Source organism: Ictidomys tridecemlineatus, chromosome 12, assembly GCF_052094955.1.
Source record: "Ictidomys tridecemlineatus isolate mIctTri1 chromosome 12, mIctTri1.hap1, whole genome shotgun sequence".
Classification (NCBI taxonomy): Eukaryota; Metazoa; Chordata; class Mammalia; order Rodentia; family Sciuridae; genus Ictidomys; species Ictidomys tridecemlineatus.
In genome coordinates, this window is record NC_135488.1 from 85,246,803 (window position 1) to 85,271,563 (window position 24,761).

General features: G+C 34.0%; 1 protein-coding gene across 7 annotated transcripts in view; it reads left to right on the top strand.

Moving 5' to 3' along the window:
- The window catches only part of Srbd1 (S1 RNA binding domain 1), a 210,421-nt gene that overhangs the window by 63,546 nt on the left and 122,114 nt on the right, over window positions 1-24,761 (top strand). For all 7 annotated transcript variants that reach the window (XM_040271009.2, XM_021725841.3, XM_040271012.2 and 4 more), the window contains 2 exons: window positions 2,768-2,858; window positions 3,546-3,653. In XM_040271009.2, coding sequence (XP_040126943.1) covers window positions 2,768-2,858; window positions 3,546-3,653 — 199 coding nt within the window. The remainder of the gene's footprint in view (window positions 1-2,767; window positions 2,859-3,545; window positions 3,654-24,761) is intronic.

Genomic DNA, 24,761 nt, shown 5'->3' on the forward strand with positions numbered 1-24,761 from the left:
ACCAAAAGACACTTTTGATTTGTCCAGCTAATATTGTTTTTTATATTCACTCATATATTTACCTTTTCTAATACTTTTCATTTTTTTCTGCATTTCTGTGTTTGCAGTTGAGCACATTTTGCATGGGCGGCAGACATGAAAATCTTATTTTATTAATTTTTATGTGGGTCAGATGATGAGAAATTGTCTCAGTTTTTATTCATCTGAAAAAGTGTCTCTTGCCTTCATTTAAAAAAATTTTTTTTATTAGTTGTTGATGGATCTTTATTTATTTTATTTATTTTTATGTGGTGTCAAGGATGGAACCCAGTACCTCACATATGCTAGGCAAGTTCTCTACCACTGAGCCACAACCCCAGCCCTCTTGCCTTTACTTTTGAAAAATATTTTTGATGGTTGTAGAATTCAAGATTGGTTGTTACTTAAAGATGTCATTCTATTTTTATTTTATTTTTTTCTGGCATCATATTTTCTGTTGAGAATTTAGCCAAAAATCTTATTATTGTTCTTTTAGAAAATAATATGTCTTTCCCCCCTGTTTGCTAAGATTTTCAGAAGTTTTCTTATGATATGCGTGTGTGTGTGTGTGTGTGTGTGTATGTGTGTGTGTGTATGTGTGTGTGTGTGTGTGTGTGTGTGTGTGTGTGTGTGTTTGCTTGCATGAATTTCCCTTGGAGGTTTTCAAAGCTTTAGCATTTCTAACTGATCTTAGAAACTTTCTAACTTGTGTTTCCTAGGGAAGTACTTTTTGACATTTTGGGATTCTTCTGTTCGGAGGATCATCACATTTTCTATTCTCTCTGCTTCCTCCCACACAGATGCTTATGTGCGGAGGTCTTAGCTGTCAGTGCACTGTACCCATCTGCTCAGTTTTGGGTTTTGTGAAGATGTTTTGTTACGTTTATTATAGATGCACTCATGAGGTTTTGGTTTTTTATTCCTAGTTGTCTCTTTTTTAAAACATGATTTTTTTAAATAACTTTATTTGTTTTATTTTTTTATGTGGTGCTGAGGATAGAACCCAGTGCCTCACATGTGCTAGGCAAGCACTCTAATACTGATGCACAACAACTCCAGCCCCCTTAAGTTGTCTTTTGGTGCTGTTCATTTTTATAATAAATGGGAAGTCTGTTTTATCAATTTTTTTTCTTCAAATACTGATTCATCCTGTGGCTTTTATCTTTTGCTGTTCTAACTATGATGAAGTTTATTATTCAGATTTTTTTCAAAAAATGTCAAATTACACTTTTCTTAGTTAAATTCAACTTGGTCATGATTCTTTCTTTTGGATATGTTAGTAAATCAAGTTTTCAGTCTTGTATTGCTTATAGGATAATTCTTTTTAAAATTTTTAACATGTAGATATAGGGACTAATCCTCAATCTTCATTGGTAAGATTTTTCTAAGAATTATCCATTTCATCATTTAATCAAAATACTATATTATTTACATACATACTATTATTTGAATCTGTTTCTTTTTAATCTGCTCCATTTCTAGTTACAGCTTCTTTTCATTTCTATACTCTATATTCTCTTTTCATTTCTATATATATAGCTATAGATAGATAATATATCTCATATATTCTGTATTTTCATTTTTATATTCTATAGCATATTTTTATTTCTATTATAATTTATGAAATCATTTTAAAATATAATTTATTTGTCCTGCAAAAACCAAAAAACAACCCAAAAGAATTTTACACCGACTGCTTTAGGAAAATCAGTTCTTCACTTTATTATTTGCCAGTTCCAAGTGCCAATTTGAAAATATTTTATAATTTGTAATATATTTATAGTTATATTTATAATTTAAATATAATAAAATTATTTCTAATATAATACTTTATATTTATTTATAATTAAAAAATGATTATTTGATTTTTCTTGATTGTTAATTGCTAAAAGTATTTTTTTTTTTTTTGGTACTGGGGTTTGTACTCAGGAGCACTCGATCATTGAGCCACATCCCCGGCCCTATTTTGTATTTTTATTAGAGACAGGGTGTAGCTGAGTTGCTTAGCACCTCGCCATTGCTGAGACTGGCTTTGAACTCGAGATCCTCCTGCCTCACCTTTACCAGCTAGGGATTACAGGAGTTACACCTGTTACAGTATTACACGCCTGGCTATTAAAAGTATTTTTTAAAAAATAATTTTGTTGCTCCTTTGTGTTGTTTTTTTCTATTTCATTGATTTCTGTTTTAACTTTATTATTTCCTATCTTCTGCTTTCTTTGAAATTATTCTGTTGTTTTCTTAACCTCCTTGTTAGGAAAATTACCTCCTTGTTAGGTAATTACACTCAAATCTGCATGAAGTTTTAATTAAAACAATATTTGTATTAGAAATAAAATATTTTCTATGTATTGTAGTGTAGAAAAGTGCAATTCTTAAATATATAACACAAAGATATTTACTAGGAAACAAATTCATATGTCTACAACTAAAAAGAAGAAAAAGAATAGTATTACAACAGTGTTTACTATGTAGTGAGTATTCAGTAAATGTTAGTTTTTACTAATTTGTTAACATTAACTGTTTCGTATAGCAAAATAAGTGTAGAGATTGTTACAATCCATGTTACTTTGAAAGAAACAGTTTTTCAGAGGTCTTAGGGAGAAGTGAACATGAATGATTTAGATTGCATTTGAAAAGACAAGCCTTTTCTCTTACAACTGGCTTAATCAAAACACTGGTGTTATATTTTGTAATTTCTTACAACAAAATGGCTTTTTATTTAATTTTTTTTCTATTTTCTTTTAAGGTCAGATACTTCATACTGATGTGGTTTACTTGCATTGTGGACAAGGCTTCAGAGAGGCTGAGAAAATAAAGAGGCTTTTGCTGAATTTCAAGTATGAAAATAAGTAATCTTTTCAGTACTTCACTAGCCCAGCAAGAAATTCCTTTGAAACCTAAAATAGGGAGAGATCAATCAAGGGAGGTGCCTTGGTGAGAGAGAAGGAGGCATGTAAAACAATGCTGGGGCAAACTTCTGGAGAACTGCATATGGGGATTCCTGACAAGTACGCTTTCTCTCTCTTTCACAAATAAGAGGTGGTGATGTTGCCAAAAAGTGAGCATTTATTTCTTCTGTTTGGCCAGTCTTCATCCCCTGTCCTCTTTTCCTTTCTTCCTTCCTCCTTTTGTTCTCTGAGGAATGGTCATAGTTTTAGTTAAGAATGTTCAGAAATTATGACAACATAATTCAGCCATATTGTCTTTATTACAGCTTAGAATGCCCCAGCTTTAACCTACTGCCATTTAATTTTGATTCCTGTTGATGGGAAGAAAGCTGACTGATTCTTCTTGACATTGTATGACAATAAACTGTTTTTTCACTGCCATCTATACCAAATGCAAGGGCAGCATCTTTTAAACTGCATGTCTATTTTCCTTTGAAACAATGGAGAGGTTGCTTGGATATATGAGAGAATAAGAGCAGTGTAGAATAGTATTTGTGCATTCTGTACATTTTCTCTGGTTGATTTCAAAGCATACCTTGAACTCATTCCGTTTCTCATTCTGTTTCTGCCTTGAAGCTGCAGCACAGTGGTGATTGGAAATGGAACCGCCTGCCGGGAAACCGAAGCTTACTTTGCTGACCTGATAATGAAAAATTACTTTGCACCACTGGATGTTGTTTACTGGTAAGGATGTTAGGAATATTTGTTTTCTTGGAGAGCCATGGGAGCTTCTAAAGTTCCTTTTGTGATGAATTCTCCTTTCTCTTTTTTAAGATATATGTCTTATTTGTCCTCCTTTCCCAACCCACCTCTTGTTGTTCGTGAGAGTTTTGTAGAATTATGTGAAGTGTCTGTCTCTTGGAGAAATTTAGGACAGGAATGACTAGAGCAGGATGAGTCCTGAATCCTCTCACAGAAGCAGCATATTAGGGCTCACCTAATGTGATTTTCTAGGTGTGCATGGTGTGTGTGTTTGTGTTGGAGGGTACCAGTCCTGGGTTAGCAGTTACAGATTGTATGTAACTTTGCCTGCCTTCTCCCAAATATTTTAATGAATCATTGCCCTTCAGAACTGAGAGCCAAGGTAAGGATATGAGTTAAAAAGAATTTTTGATGTTCCTTTCTCATTTGTCTTCCTGGTTACAAGTTTTCTTTACATATAGGCATACATGTAACTTATAGATGGTTGTGGATCAGTTTGACTTAGTTTCTTTTAGGATTTTCTAGTAGTTCTGTTTTCATTTTCTGTCGTTTTTCCTTTGGACTTCAAAGCCAAGATTACCCATTTCAAACTGTAGTGGAATGAATAGTAAGTCCTATAGAGTTTATTTCTAAGAAAGAGGGTAGAAATAGTGGTGGGTATTTAGGGGAACAGTACTCAAGAGCCATTTCCCACTGCTTAATGAGAAATCTAATAACTATGATTGTCAGATAATAAATAGGAGATTTGTAGGATGAATACTGCAAAATAAATAATTAAACCTACAAAAAGAAGAACTCTAGGATTAATTTAGTAGGCTAGAAAATATGGGACAGATATTTACTGTAATATTCCAAGTGCTTAGAGTGTATGTAATCAAATTAAGTCAGGAAAAGAAAGTCAGGGTGCCCAAAGAGAACTAGGGGAAAATTAGGGACAAACTGTAGGTTCCATAGAGCATGGTTCAGGAAAGGTATAGATTGAAAAGTTCACCTTAGCTTTTTTCCTTCTCTCTCTTGTGTTACTCAAGTTGGCCTAGGTAATATTGTGGGTCTTCCTATTCTGAAACTGAAAAAATGTACTTAGTACTTAGTCCCTTTGAGAACCTAAAATAAGCACCTGATATAGCTGATTCTGTTAGTTTTTTTTTTCCCACAGCCAACTTTGATTTCTTTTTATGTGTTATGTTCATTTGATGTAAATATCTTGGGTATATTTATAGTGATTATAAATACAACTCTCAAATCATAAAAAACTTGTAATAAAAATGTTCTGAATTGCATGTGAATATTTTGAGGAAGGATACTGGGGATTAAATCTAGGCCCTTGCATATGTAAGGCAAGTGCTCTACCACTGAGCTATATCCCTAGCCCTCATCTGATATTTAGATAGTATATAGTACTAGAAAGGGTGGGCCATGGAAAGACAAATCTGGATTCCCTTTTTGTTTTCATCATTTACTAGTTATGCAAGGTTAGAATAGTTTCTCAGTTTAGCTTCACATTTCCCTTCATCTTTAAAATGGGAAAAAGAGCTGGGCATGTGTCATATGTCCATAATCCCAGTGACTTGGGAGGCTGAGGCAAGAGTATCATAAGTTTAGGTCAGCCTGGACAATTTAGTGAGCCTATCTCAAAATAAAAAGTAAAAAAGGCAGGGAACGTAGCTCAGTGGAGTGCTTGCCTAGTCTGCATGAGACCTTGGGTTTAATCCCCAGTCGTACAAAAAACAAAAAGCAAACAAACAAATGAGAATTTACAGTGACTGCTTTAGGAAAATCAGCTGTTCAACTTCATTTTATATTTCCCAGTCCCAAGTGCCTATTTGAAGATACCATGTTTTCTCATCTAACACTTTGAGGTTATATTGAAATTGAAATCTCCATGCTTTCTTAGGTAGTCATTTTTTGGTACCTTCTAAACAAATAAGCTGATGTACATTTTTATATTCCTTTCATTCATCCTGAAAAACCTTTCCCAGTGATAAATACTAACACATTTCCTCTGACCTCTTCCTTCTAACACTTTCACCTTGACTTGTTGCAGTAGGTTAGCACATACCATGATCCCAAGTTAACATTTCTATCATGACCCATAGATCCACCTTTTCTATCATCTGTTTCTCTCCCTACTCTTAAAATACCTTACATATTATGGGAGAAGTCATCCAAAGCTTCAAATCAAGTTGCTGAATGTAATTTAGGCTCAGTTAATCAGACAGATTTAATAGATGGAAGTATTCTTGAAAAATTGCACTATTTTATGTATCATTTAAAGTGTATTGATGGAATGATTTGCCATTTTCAGTCTCCTGCCAGATTGCAGGCACTCAATTTACTAATATCCTAATATTTGTTTCTATTAATGTTAAATTACTATACTTAATTATGTTTTAATCTTTTATTCCTATTTTTTCTTTTATAAAGAATAGGGATTTTTTTGGGGGGTGTAAGTAACAACAGTGAAATTTATTGATATGTAGAAATGGCTTAGCTGCTTGGAGACATTTGTGTTCATAGGTATTGTCCATTGTCTCCTTCATTGAAGCCTTCTCAAATCAAAGGTCCATATTTATCTCTATCTCCTTTACATTAAGAATATTACTTAAGTGTCAATCTTGGCAAATATTAATTTTATAAGTATTTATTCATATTATCCATTTAACTTTTTAGTTAGATGTGTCTTCTTAAGACTATTGACTGGAATTATTATAAGTTGAGTATCATTTACCTGAAATGCTTGGGATAAGAAGTGTTTGTAATTGTTTTGGATTTTAGAGTATTTGTATGTACATAATGAGATATCCTGGGGATGGGACCCAAGTTTAAACACAAAAATTTATTTATGTTGCATATACACCTTATATATATGGCTTCAAGATAATTTCATACACTATTTATGGTGTACCCATGTTTTGACTGATCTTTCACATAAGGTCAGGTGTGGAATTTTCCACTCTGGTCTAATGTCTGTATTCAAAAAGTTTCAGATTTGGGCGCATTTCAGATTTTAGGTTTTTGAATTAGGGGTGCTCAACTTTTATATGCACAAAGTATAGAAATTTCTGTTCTGCATAATGCTCTAGTAATTCTGACTTTGTGCTCTATTTTTTCATTGATAAGAAAACTTGCAATTGACAATTATAGACTTATAGTTTCCCCAAAATAAATGATGATTTGGAAATAAGATAATTGTATAGTTAGAGTTGTTATTTAATGAACTATGAAAGAACTGAAAATAATATTTAATCTCTGTATGTTGTATTTCAAACTTTGATTAAAAGATTAGGCCAAATGTTGCTTAGAATCACAGCATTTTGTGTATTTTGGACTATCACAGATATACATGAGGCCACTTAAAACTTGGGATCAGAAAATGGAAGAGAACATTTTGTGTTGTTTTTGACTTTTAAGTTTAATGTTTCTACTCTGATAGCTGCAACATATAGATGGATTTGAGTAGGCAAATATAGGAAGCAAGAAAAAATAAATTATTTTTGCTTTCTAATGATCTTTCTCATTAGAACAGTGAAAAAATTTGAAAATAGATTGAACTGAGAAGGTGTGGTATGTAACAAAAGAATGAGAGAAAAAAAGAAGGAATGCTATTATATAGAGGGCTGGGAATGTGTTTTCAGAGGTTATTATATACATGGGGCCTAGTGAGTGAAGGCCATGGCCTTAATCAGATCATATTAGACAAAAAGGCCTGATGCTGGACAGTTGTGAAGCACACATTGAAGCCCATTCTGGTGCAATACCAACCTCTAATAAAAGAAATTGGTATTGCTTTAATTTAAGGAATATAGCTTTGTTGCTTGAGATAAATTGATGTATCTGTCAGAGTTTCTAGCTGAATTACAGGGAATTTGAGCCTTAAAGGATAACTCACTTGTTATCTTGATAGCAAAGCCAGTGAAAATTTTTTGCCTTAAAATTTTAAAAGTCAACTTTTTTTCTTTAAAGGTATTACAAGTATGTACATTAATTAGAAAATATAGATATATGGTAAAATTTTCTATTTGTTAAATTGCTTGGACTATATTTCTGGATCTTTCATATGTGTGTGTGTGTGTGTGTGTGTGTGTGTGTGTGTAAAGAAAATCATATATATATTTTGTTTTCCCATGCCAACAAACACACTCTGCTTCATCTTTTAAAGTTTACTAGATAACATTTTTGTGTAGTTGAGTCTCATTTAGTCATGCCTTATTCAAAAGCTTGGTTTTTCAAGTAATTACCATTATAAGCTGAGCTAAAGTAAATGTTCTTATGCTTAGATATTTGCATGTGCCATATTTTCTTTAAAATACATTCTGGGAATTAGAGTATGAGTTTAAAGGAACACCTTACCTCTTCTCCTACCTGAAAAATGCTGAAATACCAAACCTAGAATACTTAGGTTATTTCTATACTACATTTCTCCTTTCAATATGTTAACCACTTCAGGATTCTGTTATTTAGAAACTTTTATATTGCTTTTATATATATAAAGGTCCACACAGAAAGGGAAGAAAATAAAGTATTTTTTGGGGGGAACGGGGATATCAGGGATTGAACTCAGGGGCACTTGACCACTGAACCAAATCCCCAGCCCTATTTTGTATTTTATTTAGAGACAGGATCTCACTGAGTTGCTTAGCACTTCACTTTTGCTGAGGCTGGTTTTGAAGTTTTGATCCTCTTGTCTCAGCCTCCTGAGCTGCTGAGATTGTGGGCGAGAAACATTTTTTTAATTGTCAAATACATCAAAATATGCCAAAGACTATATAAGTTCTATACAATTTAAAAAGAACAAAGTGAACATTCTTGTTCTCAGCTTTGAAGCCCCTTATGAGCTTCTTCTTTGGATTGTCTTTTTCTGCCTATCCTCTTTCTACACCCCATGTAATTGCATGTTTTTGTCAACTTCCTTGCTATGCCCAAAAGACCTGCTAAGAACAAGGTAGAGGAGGAGGTAAAGTTTATTTGATTCACAATTTCAAACGTCTCAATCCATAAATGCCAACTCTATTGTTCTGGGCTGGAGGTGAGGCAGAACATCTTGGTGAAAGGGTATCGTGGAGAAAAGCAATTCAGGACATGGCACTAGGAAGCAAAGAGCGCCACTTACAAACTATATACCCCAGTGGCACACCCCCAGGGACCCACTTTCTCTAGCCACACCCTGCCTGCCTACAGTTACTACCCAGTTTATCTATTCAGCTGGATCAACACATTGATTAGGTTAAATCTCTCATAACCTAATCATTCACCTCTAAATTTTCTTGCACTGCTAACACATGAACTTTTGAGCAACACCTGATATCTAAACCATGAAGCTGCTATTTTGAATTTTATGTGAATTATTGCTTATTAAGAAAATTAATTCTAATTATGCATATGTTTAAGTCTTTGGAAATACAGTGCTATATTGTCTTCCAAAATGATTCCCAGTTGATACTCTTAGAGATATCTCTGATTCCATTGTTTTGTGGCATTGGCTATTAAACACTGTGTCTATTTTGCTATTTTTGTTTTGATTTTCATAGACTTGAGTTGATTTTCATATAATAAACTAATAATATGACCTTATGTAGGATATGTAAGCTTGTTGTAATAGTTTCTTTATCCATAAAATAGGATAATAATAGTTCCCATCTTAAAAAATTGTTTTGAAGGTTAAGTGACTTAATACATGGAATGTGTTTAGAATAGCACCTGGTACATACTTGCCATTATTATTAGTGAGATGAGTGGACATTTATATTTCAATTGTTCATTGGCTGTTTGGGGGTAATCAGGGATAGCTTATTTATGTCCTTTGTTCATTTCTTCTCCCTATTCCAGGTTTTCATTTCATTCAATGATTTGGGAAGTCTTTCTATTATTAATTATTAATCTGTCATGATTTTTGCAAATTATGGAAATAATTTTCCCCATTTTGTTTATAATTTGATCTCTTTATATACAGAATTTTAAATTTTCTCAGATTTATCTTTTTATTTTTGAGTTTTGTATTATGTTTGAGTCTAGAATATTAAAAAGTGTTGTATGGTAATGTTGAATATATGAATCTCGCATATGTCCAGGAATATCAATTTTTAAAAAATGCAAACCTCTCAAGCTTTTATTTTCCTAACTTTTCTTTAATTCTTTTTATTTGTGAAGCCACAGAATTACTTATATAGTTGCTTCAAAGTTTGATTCTGTAAGAAATTAAAAATTGACTAGAGAACCTTAGTTTAGATAACAGAAGTAGAGACTAGAAGAAACTTAAATAACTTGAGAAAAGTTTTGAAAAACAAAGGATGGATGCTGCTTTCCCCACCCCTTTGTTTTTAAGGTGTCCTCATTCACCCAGCTGTTACATTTTGTGAACCGCAGAGTGCCGCAGTCTGCCTGGGCACAATTCAGGAGCCACTTGTCAAAAAGAAACTAACTTTATTTTTAGAACTACAAACGCCAAACAAAACAGCTCCTCAGGGAAAAAACCCTCAGAGCCCAACTGCCACCACCGGCTTCAACAAGCCTCTCCTCACACCAACCTCTCAACCTCCCACAATCCTCCTGCTCTTGAGGCCGATTGGCTGGGTCGTGTGGGCGGAGCCAAAGAAGTCCCCCAATGAGCAGCTCCCTGGAGGAGCCAATCAGCTAGATGTTGCTGGGGCCGCTGTGAGCCAATCATCAGCTGGCAGTCTGAAGGGCAGGGAAACAGCCCAATGAACATCACCACAGAGGAGCCAATCAGCTAGATGTTGCTGGGGCCACTGTGAGCCAATCATCAGCTGGCAGTCTGAAGGGCAGGGAAACAGCCCAATGAACATCACCGCAGAGGAGCCAATCAGCTAGATGTTGCTGGGGCCACTGTGAGCCAATCATCAGCTGGCAGTCTGAAGCTTGCTGGCAGCTGGAAATTTGCTGGGGCCCCTTTGGCTGTGGCTCTCAACACAGAGCCTCCTGGTTTCTCCCCTTTCTTCACCTCCCCTTCTTTACTTTTCCATTTCTTTTCTCTTCCTTTCTTTCCACTTCCTTTTCTTCCTTAATTCTTTTGTTTGTTTGTATGTAGTTTAGTCATCTCCTGTTGTTTGGCCAGCAGGGTTATTTCCAATCTCTGGTTCTAAAACTAGTGGTACAAACCAACAAACCATAATTTTAATATTTATTTACAGGCATATTTAGTATGATATTGGTTATGAGCTGAGGAAGAAGGGCATTTCTGTTTTTAAATTTATCATTGATACTCAATAGTAAGAGTATTTATATATTGATAAGAAAATGAAGTGTTTTTTTTGCCATCAAGTAGCATTTTATATTTCCTTTATTCCATTTGTAATATATTGGAATTGTTAAATCTATGAGGTGATGTCTTTTAGATCTTCAAAATTTTAGCCATTACTCTTCAAACATTATCTCATTCTCTGTCTGTTCTTATTCAGAAATTTTAACTATGTGCATATTTAGCCTTCTCACTCTATTCTCCATGGCTTTTAACCTCTCTTTTTCATTTTCTGTCTCTTGTCTGTCTGGGCTGCTTTGTGGTTGATTTCTTCAGGTCTTTTTTCCTAGTTCACTAGTTTTTTCTTTAGCTTTATTTATTCGTGTGTTGGTGGGCATTGGGGTCATTCCCAGTTTTTGTCTATTACAAATAAAGGAGCATGAAATTTTTTTAAACAATCCTGGGAGCATATGCTTTCATTCTCTTAGATAAACAAACATGTGGAAAGGGTATATTGTATGGTAGGTATGAGATTAGCTAAAGAAACTGCCAAATTATTTACCAAGGTAGTTGTACCATTTTGCATTTCTACCAGTGATGCATCAGTGTTCTGGTTTCTTCATATCTTCAATGGAATTATGGAATTATGGCTATTGTTTGGTATGGTCAGACTCATAAATTTAGCTATTTTAATGGATTTGTTGTGGTATCTCATTGTGGTTTTAATCTGCATTTTCCTAGTGATTATTGATGTTGAGCATTTTCATTTGCTTATTTGCCATTGTGCATCATCTTTTTTTTTTTTTTTTTTTTTTTCAAAGAGAGAGTGAGAGAGGAGAGAGAGAGAGAGGGAGAGAGAATTTTTTTTTTTTTAATATTTATTTTTTAGTTCTCGGCGGACACAACATCTTTGTTGGTATGTGGTGCTGAGGATCGAACCCGGGCCGCACGCATGCCAGGCGAGCGCGCGAGCGCGCTACCGCTTGAGCCACATCCCCAGCCCTGTGCATCATCTTTTATGAAGTATCTGTTCAGAAATTCTTATTAACAAAAATTGTTTTCCTTCTTTTTATAAAATAAGAATATTTTAAAATGTATTCTGAATACAAACCCGTTCTCGGGAATATTTAAAAAGAAATTCTGGTACCAGGAATTGAACCCAGGGGAGCTTAACCACTGAGCAGCATTCTCAGCTCATTTAATTTTTTTTATTTTAATACAGGATCTCGCTAAGTTGCTTAGAGCTTTGCCAAGTTGCTAAGGCTGCTTTTGAACTTGCAGTCATCCTCCTCAGCCTTCCTATGCTTATAGGTGTACAACACTATGCCTGGCTCAGGCATGTTTTTAAAACATATACTGGTCTGTAGCTTTTAAGTTTTTTTTTAAAACCAGCATTATTTGAATAGCAAATAATTTTAATTTTGATGAAATCCAACTTAGGTTTTTTAAAAAATAGTTTTTGTTTCCTATTTAAGAAGTGTTTGGCAAAACCAAGGTTGCTATAATTTTCTTCTGTTGTAGAAATTTTACAATTTAACTTTCATTTAATTTTTATAGGATTGACGTATAATTTTTAAAAATTTTTATTCATTTTTTTGTGGTGCTGGGGGTTGAACCCAGGGCCTTGTGCATGCTAGGTAAGCACTCTACCAATTGACCTATATCCCCAGCCCCATATAATTTTTAATTTCTATTTTTACCTGTAGAAATTCCATTTTGTGTGCTTGATTATTTATGGTTTTTAGTTGTTTCTTAATACATTTTCAAGCCTGTCCTTGACTTCCTTAACCATATTAAGCATTTTGTTTTATAGTCTTGTGATAATTGTAGTCTAACACACTTGAAAATTGATTTCTGCTATCTGTTGTTAACTTCTGATTCAGCTGTGTGGTGTTTTGTTTCCTTTTCTGTTCAGTTTTTATTGTGAACTCCTGATTTTCTTGGGAATTTTTCTATTGGAATTCATTGAGGCCTGGATTGATTGTGAGTTGCTTCAAAGAGGATTTGCATTTTTTCTGCCAGGTGCTTGTAGATGCTACCAGTATCTAGGATCACTTAAATTCTTAGTTTTCTTTTGACTGCCCAGGTAGTGTGAATTTCAGATGCAAACTACAGAGATGACTTATGGTTCCACATTCTTTCTCATCAGTGATTCTGTATACATCAGCCTGTGACAAGGTTTGAGTTAGTCTGGTTTCTTTATTATATACCAGGGTAGGATATAGTGAGTTTATTTCTATTTTACCCTTATACCAAAGGCTTAACTCTTTGGGGTCCCAGTTTTACATAGTTGAGGGAAGGTAGAGGAATCTTTTATTACCACCTGCCTGAGGTGCATTCTAGGTTTTGTCTTCTGTTCCTCTGGTTCTGTGAAACTCCTTGAGGCCATGAAGCTAGAAAACAAAATATACTCAGTTCAGCAGATACCCTAGGCTGACAGTCAGCCTTAGAAATCCAGCTTCTCAAATGTATTATAATTTTTTTAGTTTGAGTATTTCTCTTAGAAATCCACTGATGCCCCTGAGAAAGATATATTAAGGATTTTTAGTTTTCAAAAATAGGTTAACCCAGGTGGATAATCTGTTTTATTACTAGGAAACAGAGGCCACTATTTGGTTTTCTATTTTAAATTTAAAATTTGGTGTTTTCATAAAAGAAAATGTAATTAGTATAATTAATCACCTTTGTTTACACTTTTAGGAATTACTTGTTTCATTCACTTATTTTCAGGTTATAAGATGTCTATTAAAAATGTGTACATGATATAGCTTATCTTATTTCTTTATCAAGTCTGTTTCATTCTGGGAAACATTGCTTTGCTATATAGGAGTTCATAGTTGGCAGAGTTAGCTTCCTCTGTTCCTCTTTTTCTTCTCTTCCCCACCTCAGTAGCTGAATTTTCTCATCCTTCCAAGTTTCTGGTCTCCTTGGAGTTGAGGAGAATATGGAAAAGAAGCATAGACTTAGGGAGTTGCAATTAGAGCAATGCAAATTAAAGCCACACTGAGATTCTGTCTCATTACAGTCTGAATGGCAATTATCAAGAATACAAGTAACTTATAAATGTTGTCGAGGATGTGGGGGAAAAGGTACCCTCATAGATTGCTGATAGGACTGCAAATTGGTGCAACCACTCTGGAAGGAAGTATGGAGATTCCTCAGAAAACTTGGAACGAAATCACTGTTGGATCCAGTTATCCCACTTCTCGGCATATTCCCAAATGTTTTAAGATCAGCATTCCACAGTGACACAGCCAAATCAGTGTTGATGGCAACTCATTTCACAATAGTCAAGCCTATGGAACCAACCTAGATGTCCTTCAATAGATGAATGGATAAAGAAAATGTGATGTCTCTCTATACACACACATACACACACACAGAGAGTCAAATATTACTCAGCCATAAAGAAGAATGAAATTATGGCATTTGCTGGTAAATGGATGGAACTGGAGACTCTTCATGCTAAGTGAAATAAGCCAATCCCAAAAAACCAAAGGCCAATTTTTCTCTCTGATAAATGGATGCTAATACCCAATATGGTACAGGAGAGGGAAGAATAAAAGTTCATTGGATTAAACAAAAGGGAATGAAGAGAAGGGAGATGGGATAGAAACGGGAAAGACAGTAGAAAGAATTGGACATAACTTTTCTGTGTTCATATATGAGTAACAACAATCAGTGTAACTCCAAAAATAAATAAATAAAGGATTTATAATAAGAAAAATAAAAATAAAAAAAAGTTGAAACATTAGTAACAGCTGAGGATAAAAATGATATAGCTTTCATTCTCTGGCAATTTAATTTTTTTTTTAAAGTATGCTCAAAAGCTGCTAGGGCCCTCTTGGGGCTGATTCTTTCATGAGACATTTTAAAGAATTTTTCTTCAAAATTTGTTTTCTTAGTTTCTCCAATTAGTAGGCTATGACATGAGAGTTATTCTTTGCAGTGTACCAGTTGTGGCTCTTTCTCCAGAATAAACATCTAGGTTACTTTACTACTCAGTCCTCTTGTACAGAATCTCTGTTTTCTTCCATATCTATCTATCTATCTATCTATCTATAGTGGGGTACTGGGATTGAACTCAGGGGCACTCAACCACTGAGCCACATCCCCCAGCCCTGTTTTGTATTTTATTTAGAGACAGGGTCTCATTGAGTTGCTTAGCACCTCATTGTTCTTTTTTTTTATGTATTATTTTTGTTTAATTGATTTTATTTTTTTAAATACATGACAGCGGAATGCATTACAATTCTTATTATACATATATACCACAATTTTTCATATTTCTGTTTGTATATAAAGTAGGTTGACATCAACTTCATGTCTTCATACATGTACTTTGGATAATAATGTCCATCACATTCCACCATTCTTGCTAATTCCCTGCCTTCTCCTTTCCCCTCCCACTCCTCTTCCCTATCTAGAATTCATCTATTCCTCCCAAGCTCCCCCTCCCTACCCCACTATGAGTCAGCCTCCTTATATCAGAGAAAACATCTGGCATTTGATTTTTGGTTAACTTCACTTAGTATTATCTTCTCCAACGCCATCCATTTACCTGCAAATGCCATGATTTTATTCTCTTTTATTGCTGAGTAAAATTCCATTGTATATATATGCCACATTTTTTTTTTTATCCATTCATCCACTGAAGGGCATCTAGGTTGACTCCACTGTTTAACTATTATGAATTAGCATCTCATTGTTATTGAGGCTGGCTTTGAATCCCTGTCTCAGCCTCCCCAGCTGCTGGGATTACATGCCTGTGCCACAACACCTTATTCTTCCTTTGATTTCCATGAGATTTGCCCCCTCCTCTCTTTTCCTTTTTCCTTTGTAGCTTCCACATATGATAGAGAACATATGACCTTTACCTTCTGTTTCACTTAACTGATAAGTCTAGTACCATCCATTTTTGGAAATGACATTATTTTTCTTTATGGCTGAGTTTAAAATCCCCATTGTGTATAATGTACACATTTTCTTTATCCATTCATCCACTGATGGATACCTAGGCTGGTTCCATAGTTTGGTTATTGTGAATTGTGATGCTATAAACATGCATGTACATATATCACTGTAGTATGATGACTTTAATTCTTTAGGATAAATACTGAGAAGTGATATAGCTGGACCATATGATGGTTTCATGCGTAGTCTTTGAGGAACCTCCTCACTGATTCCCATAGTGGTTGTACTGATTTACAGTTCAACCAACAGTGTAAAAGTATTCCTTTTTCTCCAAATCCTCTCTAGCATTTATTATTATTTGTATTCTTGATGACTACTATTCTGGGGTAAGATGAAATGTCAGTGTAATTTTGTTTTGTGTTTGCCTAATTGTTAGTGATGTTGAATTTTTTTTTCATGTATTTATTGGCCATTTTTGTGTCTTCTTTTGGAAAGTATTTGTTTAATTTATTTGCCCATTTATTAATGGGTTATTTGACTTTAAGTTATAATTTTTGGGTTCCTTTTATATTATAGATATTAATCCTCTGTCAGAAGAGTAGGTACCCAAAGATTTTCTTCATTCTGTGGATTCTTTCTCCACATTCCTAATTGTTTCCTTTGTTGTGTGGAACTTGGCATTGTTTCCTGACCTTTAGAGTTCCTATTGAGAATATTGTATGTGCCTATATGCTGGAGTGTTGATTCTAGGTGTTGCATAGTTTCTGTTCTAATTCATAGGTATTTGATCCATTTTGAGTTGATTTTTGTGTAGGGCGAGAAATAAGGGTCTACATTCATTCTTCTACATATGGAAAACCAGTTTTTCCAGAACCATTTGTTAAAAAGGCTAGATCTCTTTAAAGCCTACCATGTATCTACTCCTATAGGCTCATTCAGTTCAGGCATCCTTGCCTACTCTCAAAGAGGGATCAATAACCTATTTTCATCTCAGCTTTGTTCCTTTTTTAATTCTCTCCCTCTTCTTGTGCTTGCACCGTTCTGTTTATTATCATCTTCCCTTCCCCCCTTATACTTCTTCTGTGTTCTTAGAAGTAGCTCTTGTTGTTCATATCTCTCTCTCTCTCTCTCTCTCTCTCTCTCTCTCTCTCTCTCTTTGTTTGAACCCAGAAACATTCTACCACTGAGCTATATACCTAGCTCTTTTTAAAAATATTTATTTATTTATTTGTACTAATCAGTTATACACAAAAGCAGTGTATTCTTTGATTCATTGTATACAAATGGAGCATAATTTTTTACTTCTTTGTACACGAAGTAGGGTCACACCATTTGTGTAATCATATATGTACCTGGGGTAATGATGTCCATCTCTTTCCTATCCTCATGCCCCTTCCTCTCCCCTTTGCCCAATCCAAACCACAACTCTTTATTTTGAAACAAGTTCTAAGCTGCTGAGGTCAGCTTTATACTTGTGATCCTGTCTCAGCCTCTGGAGTTGTTAGAATTACAACAATTATAGGAGTTGTGCCACTGCATAGGGCTCGCTGCTTATTCTTCAAGTCATGTTTAGCTTCCAGTATTTCAGGGAGTGTTGATGAAGCTCACATAGTGGTCCCAGCGAAGTTTCTCTAAATTTGCATGTGATGGATGGGATATTCTTCCCCATGAAGTGTTGGCCATGTATGTTCCCCATTGTGATGGCACAGCAGGAGGAATACACAGCATTCCAGCCATCTTCTTTGAAATATTTTCTCTTGCAACTTTTTAATTCCCTCTATTCACTTTTCCTAAACATATTCCCATTTTACAGGACAAAGGTGGGTGGTTGCTAATGTTGGTAAAACAGGCCTTTGGAGCTTTTGCCAAAATAAAAACATCTCATTACATGTGCTTTCATGAAATCAGCAGTTTACTCAGCAAGCAAATGTTGGGCAGGCTTAGTACTATTTGCTAGGAGTAGGAACAGTGAACCAAAGTCCCTGCCAACTTGAAACTCTCATACTAGTGGGGGAATATAGACAAAAAGATAAATGTGAGTGTAAAATGATAAATGTGTGAGCATTTATGTACTATATGAATTAGTGATAAGTCCTAAATAGAGAATTAAAAGCAAGGGGTAGGGATAAAGAGTAAGAAGTATAATTTAGGTAGATATAGTATAGTAAATATTCTCATCTCTCAGTGATAGGAATTCTGTTTGTGTGGTGTGGTATATCAGATTTGTTTTAAGAAAGCCATCCAGGCTGAAGTAAAGTATGAAAAAATGTTCGTATCTATCCATATTGTGCAGATTTTTATCCCCCTTATTCTTATGTCATATGAGCTCTGTAGAGCCATGTTTTTATATATAGGTTTTATATATTGGTGAAAGGTGAAATCAATTTAGTGAGTTTCAGCCAGTATTTTGTTAAGAATCGAAATAAATAAAAAAATAATATAGGATATACCTCATGTAGAAGACTAAATATTATTTCATGAATATTTGTATGAGCTGCAGATATATATGTTGTATACTAGTTTGTGATGTGAAGTGTATTTGTTATTGTCACTGGTGATCAGAAAAGTTTGAGAAATGTTGTATGAAAGCCAGTAAACTTTTATCCTTTTAAAAGATTTTAAACCTTGAAAAATGCAAAGAGAGAAGATTAGCCTGTGAGAGTCTCTAATAAGAAGGTAGAGAACTCTTAGAAATATAATTCAGACTACCTTATAAAATTCAAAAGATCCTTTTAAGGAAAGAAAATAGGTAATTGTTTACAGAACACTTTTAGATATGTAAGCTTGACTAATGTTCTTTGCCAGTAAAATCATGAACCTTGATCCTTTCCAAATTCTCTGGCAGAAGTTAAATTAATGGAATTTTAAAAATTAAGACTCTTCGTGATAAAACTTTCGTAACACTTTGGTTATTAACATAGGCTAATAAGTTTTATTTTTAATTTTATTACAAGGAAAGGGCTTCTTGTAAGCCAGTTCAGAGATGCACCCTTACTAGCAAAATGTTATGGAGAAGAGAATATATAAAATAATAATATAAAACACAAACAAAATTGTTTGGGTGATCGGTTTTAAAAAACAGTTATATAGCCATTAAAGTATATTGAAAAATAGTTTAAACATGTTATCAAGAATGCTTTTTTCCTCTACAAGATTGTGAATTTTCTTTTCCAAATCAAGTTTGGAAAATATTTTATATTCATACATTCTTCTAAATTTTTGATATCTACTAGTATCTAGTATCTGATTTAGTGCTTGTATAGTTAATTATATTATTCTATATGCAGTTATTCCAGTGTGTTCTGAATAGAGCACATTGACTTCCAGGGGCTTTGCCACCAGAAAAAGATTGAGAACTAAAAGTAAACCAGTCTCTGTGTACTGATTACAGACTTCTGGCCAAGTATGGATTTTGCAAGAACATACACAAAGCTGAAAAAAAGACAAAGTAACCAAGGTTGTGTTTAAGAGGGGACTCACTGAGCTAACAAAAATAGTACTGGAAGAATAAAACTTGGGGCTCTTTTATCTTTTATGCTAAGTATAGCATAAAAGACTTTTAATGATTATCTTAGGGAAAAGAGTTAGAAAAGGGATCCCATTGCTTGTAGATAATCCTAACCAATTATCATGATTGTCATAATTCCTAATGGGGCTAAGAGAAAAGTGGTATTACTCATTTCCTGTTTTGGTTTGTGAGATAGCATGATCTTAGGGCTGGAGTGGTAGAATCAGTATCAATAAAAACAAACAAACAAAAAACCCACTAGAATATAATTAAAATAAGATGATATTTAGAAAAGTGTTTTTTATCTTTTGGCCCAGATGAAACATTTTGTGAAGGTCTGAGTGGATTTATTAATACAATTTTGATAATTGGTAATTATTTTGATAATTGATATTATTTGGTTATGTAGCTTCCAAAAGGATATTGATTAGCTAATGGATTTCTGTTTGGTGTGAAGGCCCTGGTGTTATGCCACAGATATCCTATCAGTTAATGTAGTAGTCAATAATTTAGTCAAGGTTTGGAGGACACTGAGGCATTTTAGACTCAATATCTAAGAAGTTTTTTGAAAGACTTTATTTTTTGGACCTGATCTTACTCTGTGAACTCTTGAATAAATGACTTTTGTGATGCTAAGAGGATATTTTGATAGAATTTTTTTTAACATTTATTTTTTAGGTATAGATAGACATAATGCCTTCATTTTTTTATGTGGTGCTGAGGATGGAACCCGGGTCCCACCCATGCTAGGGGAGCCATCTACTCCTGAACCAGCCTCTTGATAGAAATTTTGATGGGTTGATTTCTAAGGTTTTTCAAACTGACCCTGGATGATTCTATCAAAATAGCATGCAGCAGATTTCCCCTGCGCTGAGCTATCTGGACCTTTTTTCCTTTGCTTTAGTTTAAAGAAATTAATTTTCCAACCAATCAATAAACTTATCTGTACAACCTACGATGTATCTAGCCATGTAAATCATATAATGTTGTGATGTTAATACTGTTTTACATGGGGGTAAGTTGTGGTTGCTGTTCTTTGTCCCTCACTATTGAGTACTTTCCCTTTTTTATATAGGAAACGTTTCTGATAACGATGAAGGCCATTTATCAGCCTAACTTGGATAGCCCAAGTTGTTTTCTAAAAAGCACATTACTTTGATTATTATGCATAATGACAAGGTGATTTGATATTTAAATTTCTCATTTCTTTCTATAGTGGTGGTTTGAGAAGATGTTGGTGACTTTCTAGAATTTTGTTGCCTGTCATGTATTGATGTTCCTCTCTATTTCTGTGATTATAAAGAACATCATGTTGATAAGGTTTCCCTGCTGAGATGTTTGTGCTATTGAATAAATTTTAAAATAAATTCATGTTCATTTTGTTGAAAGGTTAGAATATTTTTAAAAATATGTGTTTAAATAGACCATTTCAGTGGAGTACAGTGGGAAAAGAAGCATAAGGAATAAATAATTGGAGTGTGTGTGTGTGTGTGTGTGTGTGTGTGTGTGTGTGTCTTTGGTTTTAAAATAGTGTCTGGATTTGAATTCAATTTGACAGTTTTTGCTCAAAATAAAATATGTTTTGTAACCCATGTTTTTTTATGTCCCTAAGTCCAATTTAAGTATCTGCAGGAGTTATCCTAGCCCACCCTTTACAATAGCCCTTCTTACAGGTTTTTGTTTATTGACTTAGATTAGAACTGGCCTAGAGCCCAGTGATGGTCATTTCTCATCTTAAGGTTTTGGATTACAAATCTGCTTTTATTGCCAGTTCCAATACAGATTCTTGATTGTTTTTGTTAGTTTTATTGTAGGTTCTTGCCAGAGATACAGTGTAGTATAACCAAAACAGATGTTCTGTTTAGACAAGTGTATTTGCTCTAACAGAATCTAAAATGTAAATTAAACAACAAAGTGTTCAGCATTAATGTAATACTTGATGAACTTTGAGATTTTACATGATTTTGAATAACTTGTAGAAATGAAAGAAACAATGCCTTACTTTAGCAGTTTAACATTTTTTCTCTGCTAGTTTCAGTTTGGGTGTGTATAATTTTATACTCCTCATTACTTCTCCAAGTTGGTATTTTATTGTGATTTGGAGAATAGCATAGAGTTCACTGATTTTATATATCTAGTTTTGTTATTTCCAAAAGTACATATATCAGATGGGCAGTATTTTCTGCCATATAGACATCAACTAAGTCTAAAAGATAGTTTTTAGAATTCTTGTAAGTAAGTGAAATAATTGTATATGTGCCTTTCCATTAATGGTATTCTTGGTAAAATTTAGAAACCATAGTGTAGGGTTGTGAAGTCCATCTTTTGGAACTTTTAGTAATCATCTCTGTATCATCAACACAGACATGTAGTGTATACAAGACAAATGTGTTAATATTAAGTAATTTTAGTTCTTTTTTTTAAAAAAAATCATAGTTCCTCGAGTAAATTAGATGTGTAAGAGATAGGAGTACAATATATTAGTTGGTTAATAATGGAGCCATTTTTACTTTAAGATGATTAACTTTTTTAAAAAATGTTTTTTTTAGTTGTAGATGAACACAATACCTTTATTTTATTTATTTTTATGTGGTGCTGAGGGTTGAACCCAGTGCATCACAAATGCTAGGCAAGTGCTCTACCATTGCACACCCAGCCTGAGATGATTAACTCTTCAGCCTATTTTCATTCATGTTTTCAGCTTTTTCATGGCACTAAACAGCTTACTATTTTCCCTCACCTTTGGCCAATACTTTTAAAAGGAAGTACTCAATTGATCATTGAGGAACATTTAAAATGTTTCTTATTTTTACGGTTTGGGTTGTGGAGAATTACTAGGATGTCTTTCTCTCATTTTAGTTTTCAATGGAAAAATTCAAAATTGCTGGAATCCTTTGCTAAGTGCCTTTTCATGTGGTTATATAGGACTTGGAGATTCAGGGCAAGACAAGATAGTTGAAAATATGAGTTCTTGAATCTACCTAATTTGTGTTTTTGGCCTAGGGTTGGGCAAGGAGACTTTGGATTCTAATGTATTTTGTGTGGCTAATTCTTTGTATTATACTCTCCTACCTTATTGAAATATACCACTTTCAAGTTCTCCACATCCGTACATTTCTAAGGTTACACCCAGCTTAATTCCCATTACTTTTCCGCTTCATAGCACTTGCATTTTGAAGGAACCCTAATGTGTGGGTTCACATTATGATAATGAGGTTTCAGGGTGTGGGGGATTAAAGATGTCTCAGGTCTAGTTGCAGAATAAAGTTCAGAAGCACTTGTAAAACTTGTCTGATTGGTAGATCGAGGTGCTTTTATTTATTCACTACTCATGCAGCATTAATCCGTATTTCATCAAGTACCTACAGTGCTGTAATTCTAGATGTGACCCTGGGTCTTGATTTACTTTAGCTCCGTTTTCTTTATTAATGTGCCATGAAAGAGGAACATGAAAGATAGCCAACATCAAAGTACCTTTTAAAGTAAAATGGTTGATAGGAGTTCCCTGGTATTTAACATTGTCTGTCAAATGTTTCAGCTGGTTTGCTTCCTTTTACAAGCTATTGCTTGCTGCACTAAAAGAAATTTAAAGCCCTTGTTTCAAGTTTTGAGGGGTGGTGGGTGGGGGATGGTAGTAATGGTGCTGATGGCCGTGGTGGTGGTGGAGTGGCATTTGTGAGCCAGGGAAGAGAGGTTAAGAACATAACTCTTTTTCATCTCTGCTCCCAATATTATTTTCATATATTTCTGTGGGTTGGGAGTCTTTAGTCCAGTACAATGCTTATGATTAGAAAGAGGCACTTATTTCTATCAGGAGATTGAAGAAGATGGCCAAAGAAAATCTTCAAACCTCTGTGAAAGAAAGAATAAAAGACCATGTTAGTATCTGATTCAGAGATTGTTTGAATAATTAAAGTTCACAGCCTGTTTATTCTTTACTGAGCCATATGAGAAAAAGCTGTTAAACATAGTAATGTGGGAAACTGAGTCTGAACAAAGAATGAAGGAAACAGAACTCAGAATGCTTGCCATATGTATTGTAGAATATTTATTTTTCCATAAACATCTTTTAGAGGGTGCTGTCTCTGTTCTGGGCTGGGAGACAAACTTCTTGTAGCTAAGGTTTGAAACTAATTCTTTTTTCATTTTACAAATATTACTTGACTGTTTTTCATTATTCAAGAAAAAATCATTTAAAAGCCTTTTACTTTTTAGATTCTCAGCAGGGTTATCTCTGGATCTATTCCTAGCATTCTTTTTTTTTTAAATCATAAAACCTTATTGATCTGAATAGTGAAGAATAGAAATTATGGAATGTTTTAGAAAGTGAAATTTACTTGGCTTCAAGTTCATACTTTGTTTTCAACTAACATAAATTTGATGCAGAGGTCTTCAAAAGTCTATTATCATAAAAATTCTTCTGTAAATAGCATTTGTCAATGTGTATTTGTATAGCATTAAAATACTTAAAACAGTATACTTTCTTGATATTCTTTAATTTTGTGTATAGTTTCCTGCATGCCTTTTTATTCATATATGTTTTGAAAATAATTTTCAGCTTGGTCCTGGTCATGACACTTTATTGAATTTAAGAAATCAGTACTACAGCTGGCAGAAGATCTTGATAATGGCCCTTTCTTTTCAAGGAAGGCAGATGATTTGAGAGATTATAACTGTCAATATAGAATGAGTGACAGAAGTCTTCTGGGTTTTTTGAAGAAAGATTGCCTAGTATGTGTGAGGAGTGAAAAGTGTAAGCAGTTTATTTGAATCTGTGCTTAAATAAGGAAAGTGGGGGAAAGAGATACTTTTTGTTCATTTGCTGATATAGGCAATGTAGAACTTTTGCTCCCATTACCATATACCATATATGGTCACCCCTTGCATTTGGATCTCTGGAGTTGAGAGATTTATGGCTGTTCCTCTGCCCCCTTCACAGTATCTTCTTTTACATCTAGGATACATTCCTTTAGTAATTTGATATGACCTATCATAATCATAGGGAATTGGTAGACAATGAAGCAATACTGCTTAGAGTCTTCAAGATCTTGTTTTTTTTTTTTTTTTTCCAGCACTTTAACTTGTCTGAGATACAGTTGCAGAGTCTTTTGATGGACTTGTTACTTGTGTTTTTTATTGTATTTTATTTTTTGAAGATTTTGGCGTTTTGTGTATCCCACCTTGTTTAGGCTTATTGAAGTTATAATACATAAATTTGTCTTAGTATTATATATGTTATTGTTCAAACATATTAATTACAAGTTAGCCTAAGTTTGATTGATGAGGGTCATCATAGCCCAGGATCCTTAACTGATATTTATTAGTTACTTGATGACAACTTGAACTTGCAAATGAATTACCAGCTTAACAGTTGATGGGTTTATTTTTGACTGGGTTTTATGTCTACTCAGTTACCCCCTTTACTTAAGATTCATACTATTTTTCAAAGCATTTTTTATTTTTTATTATACCT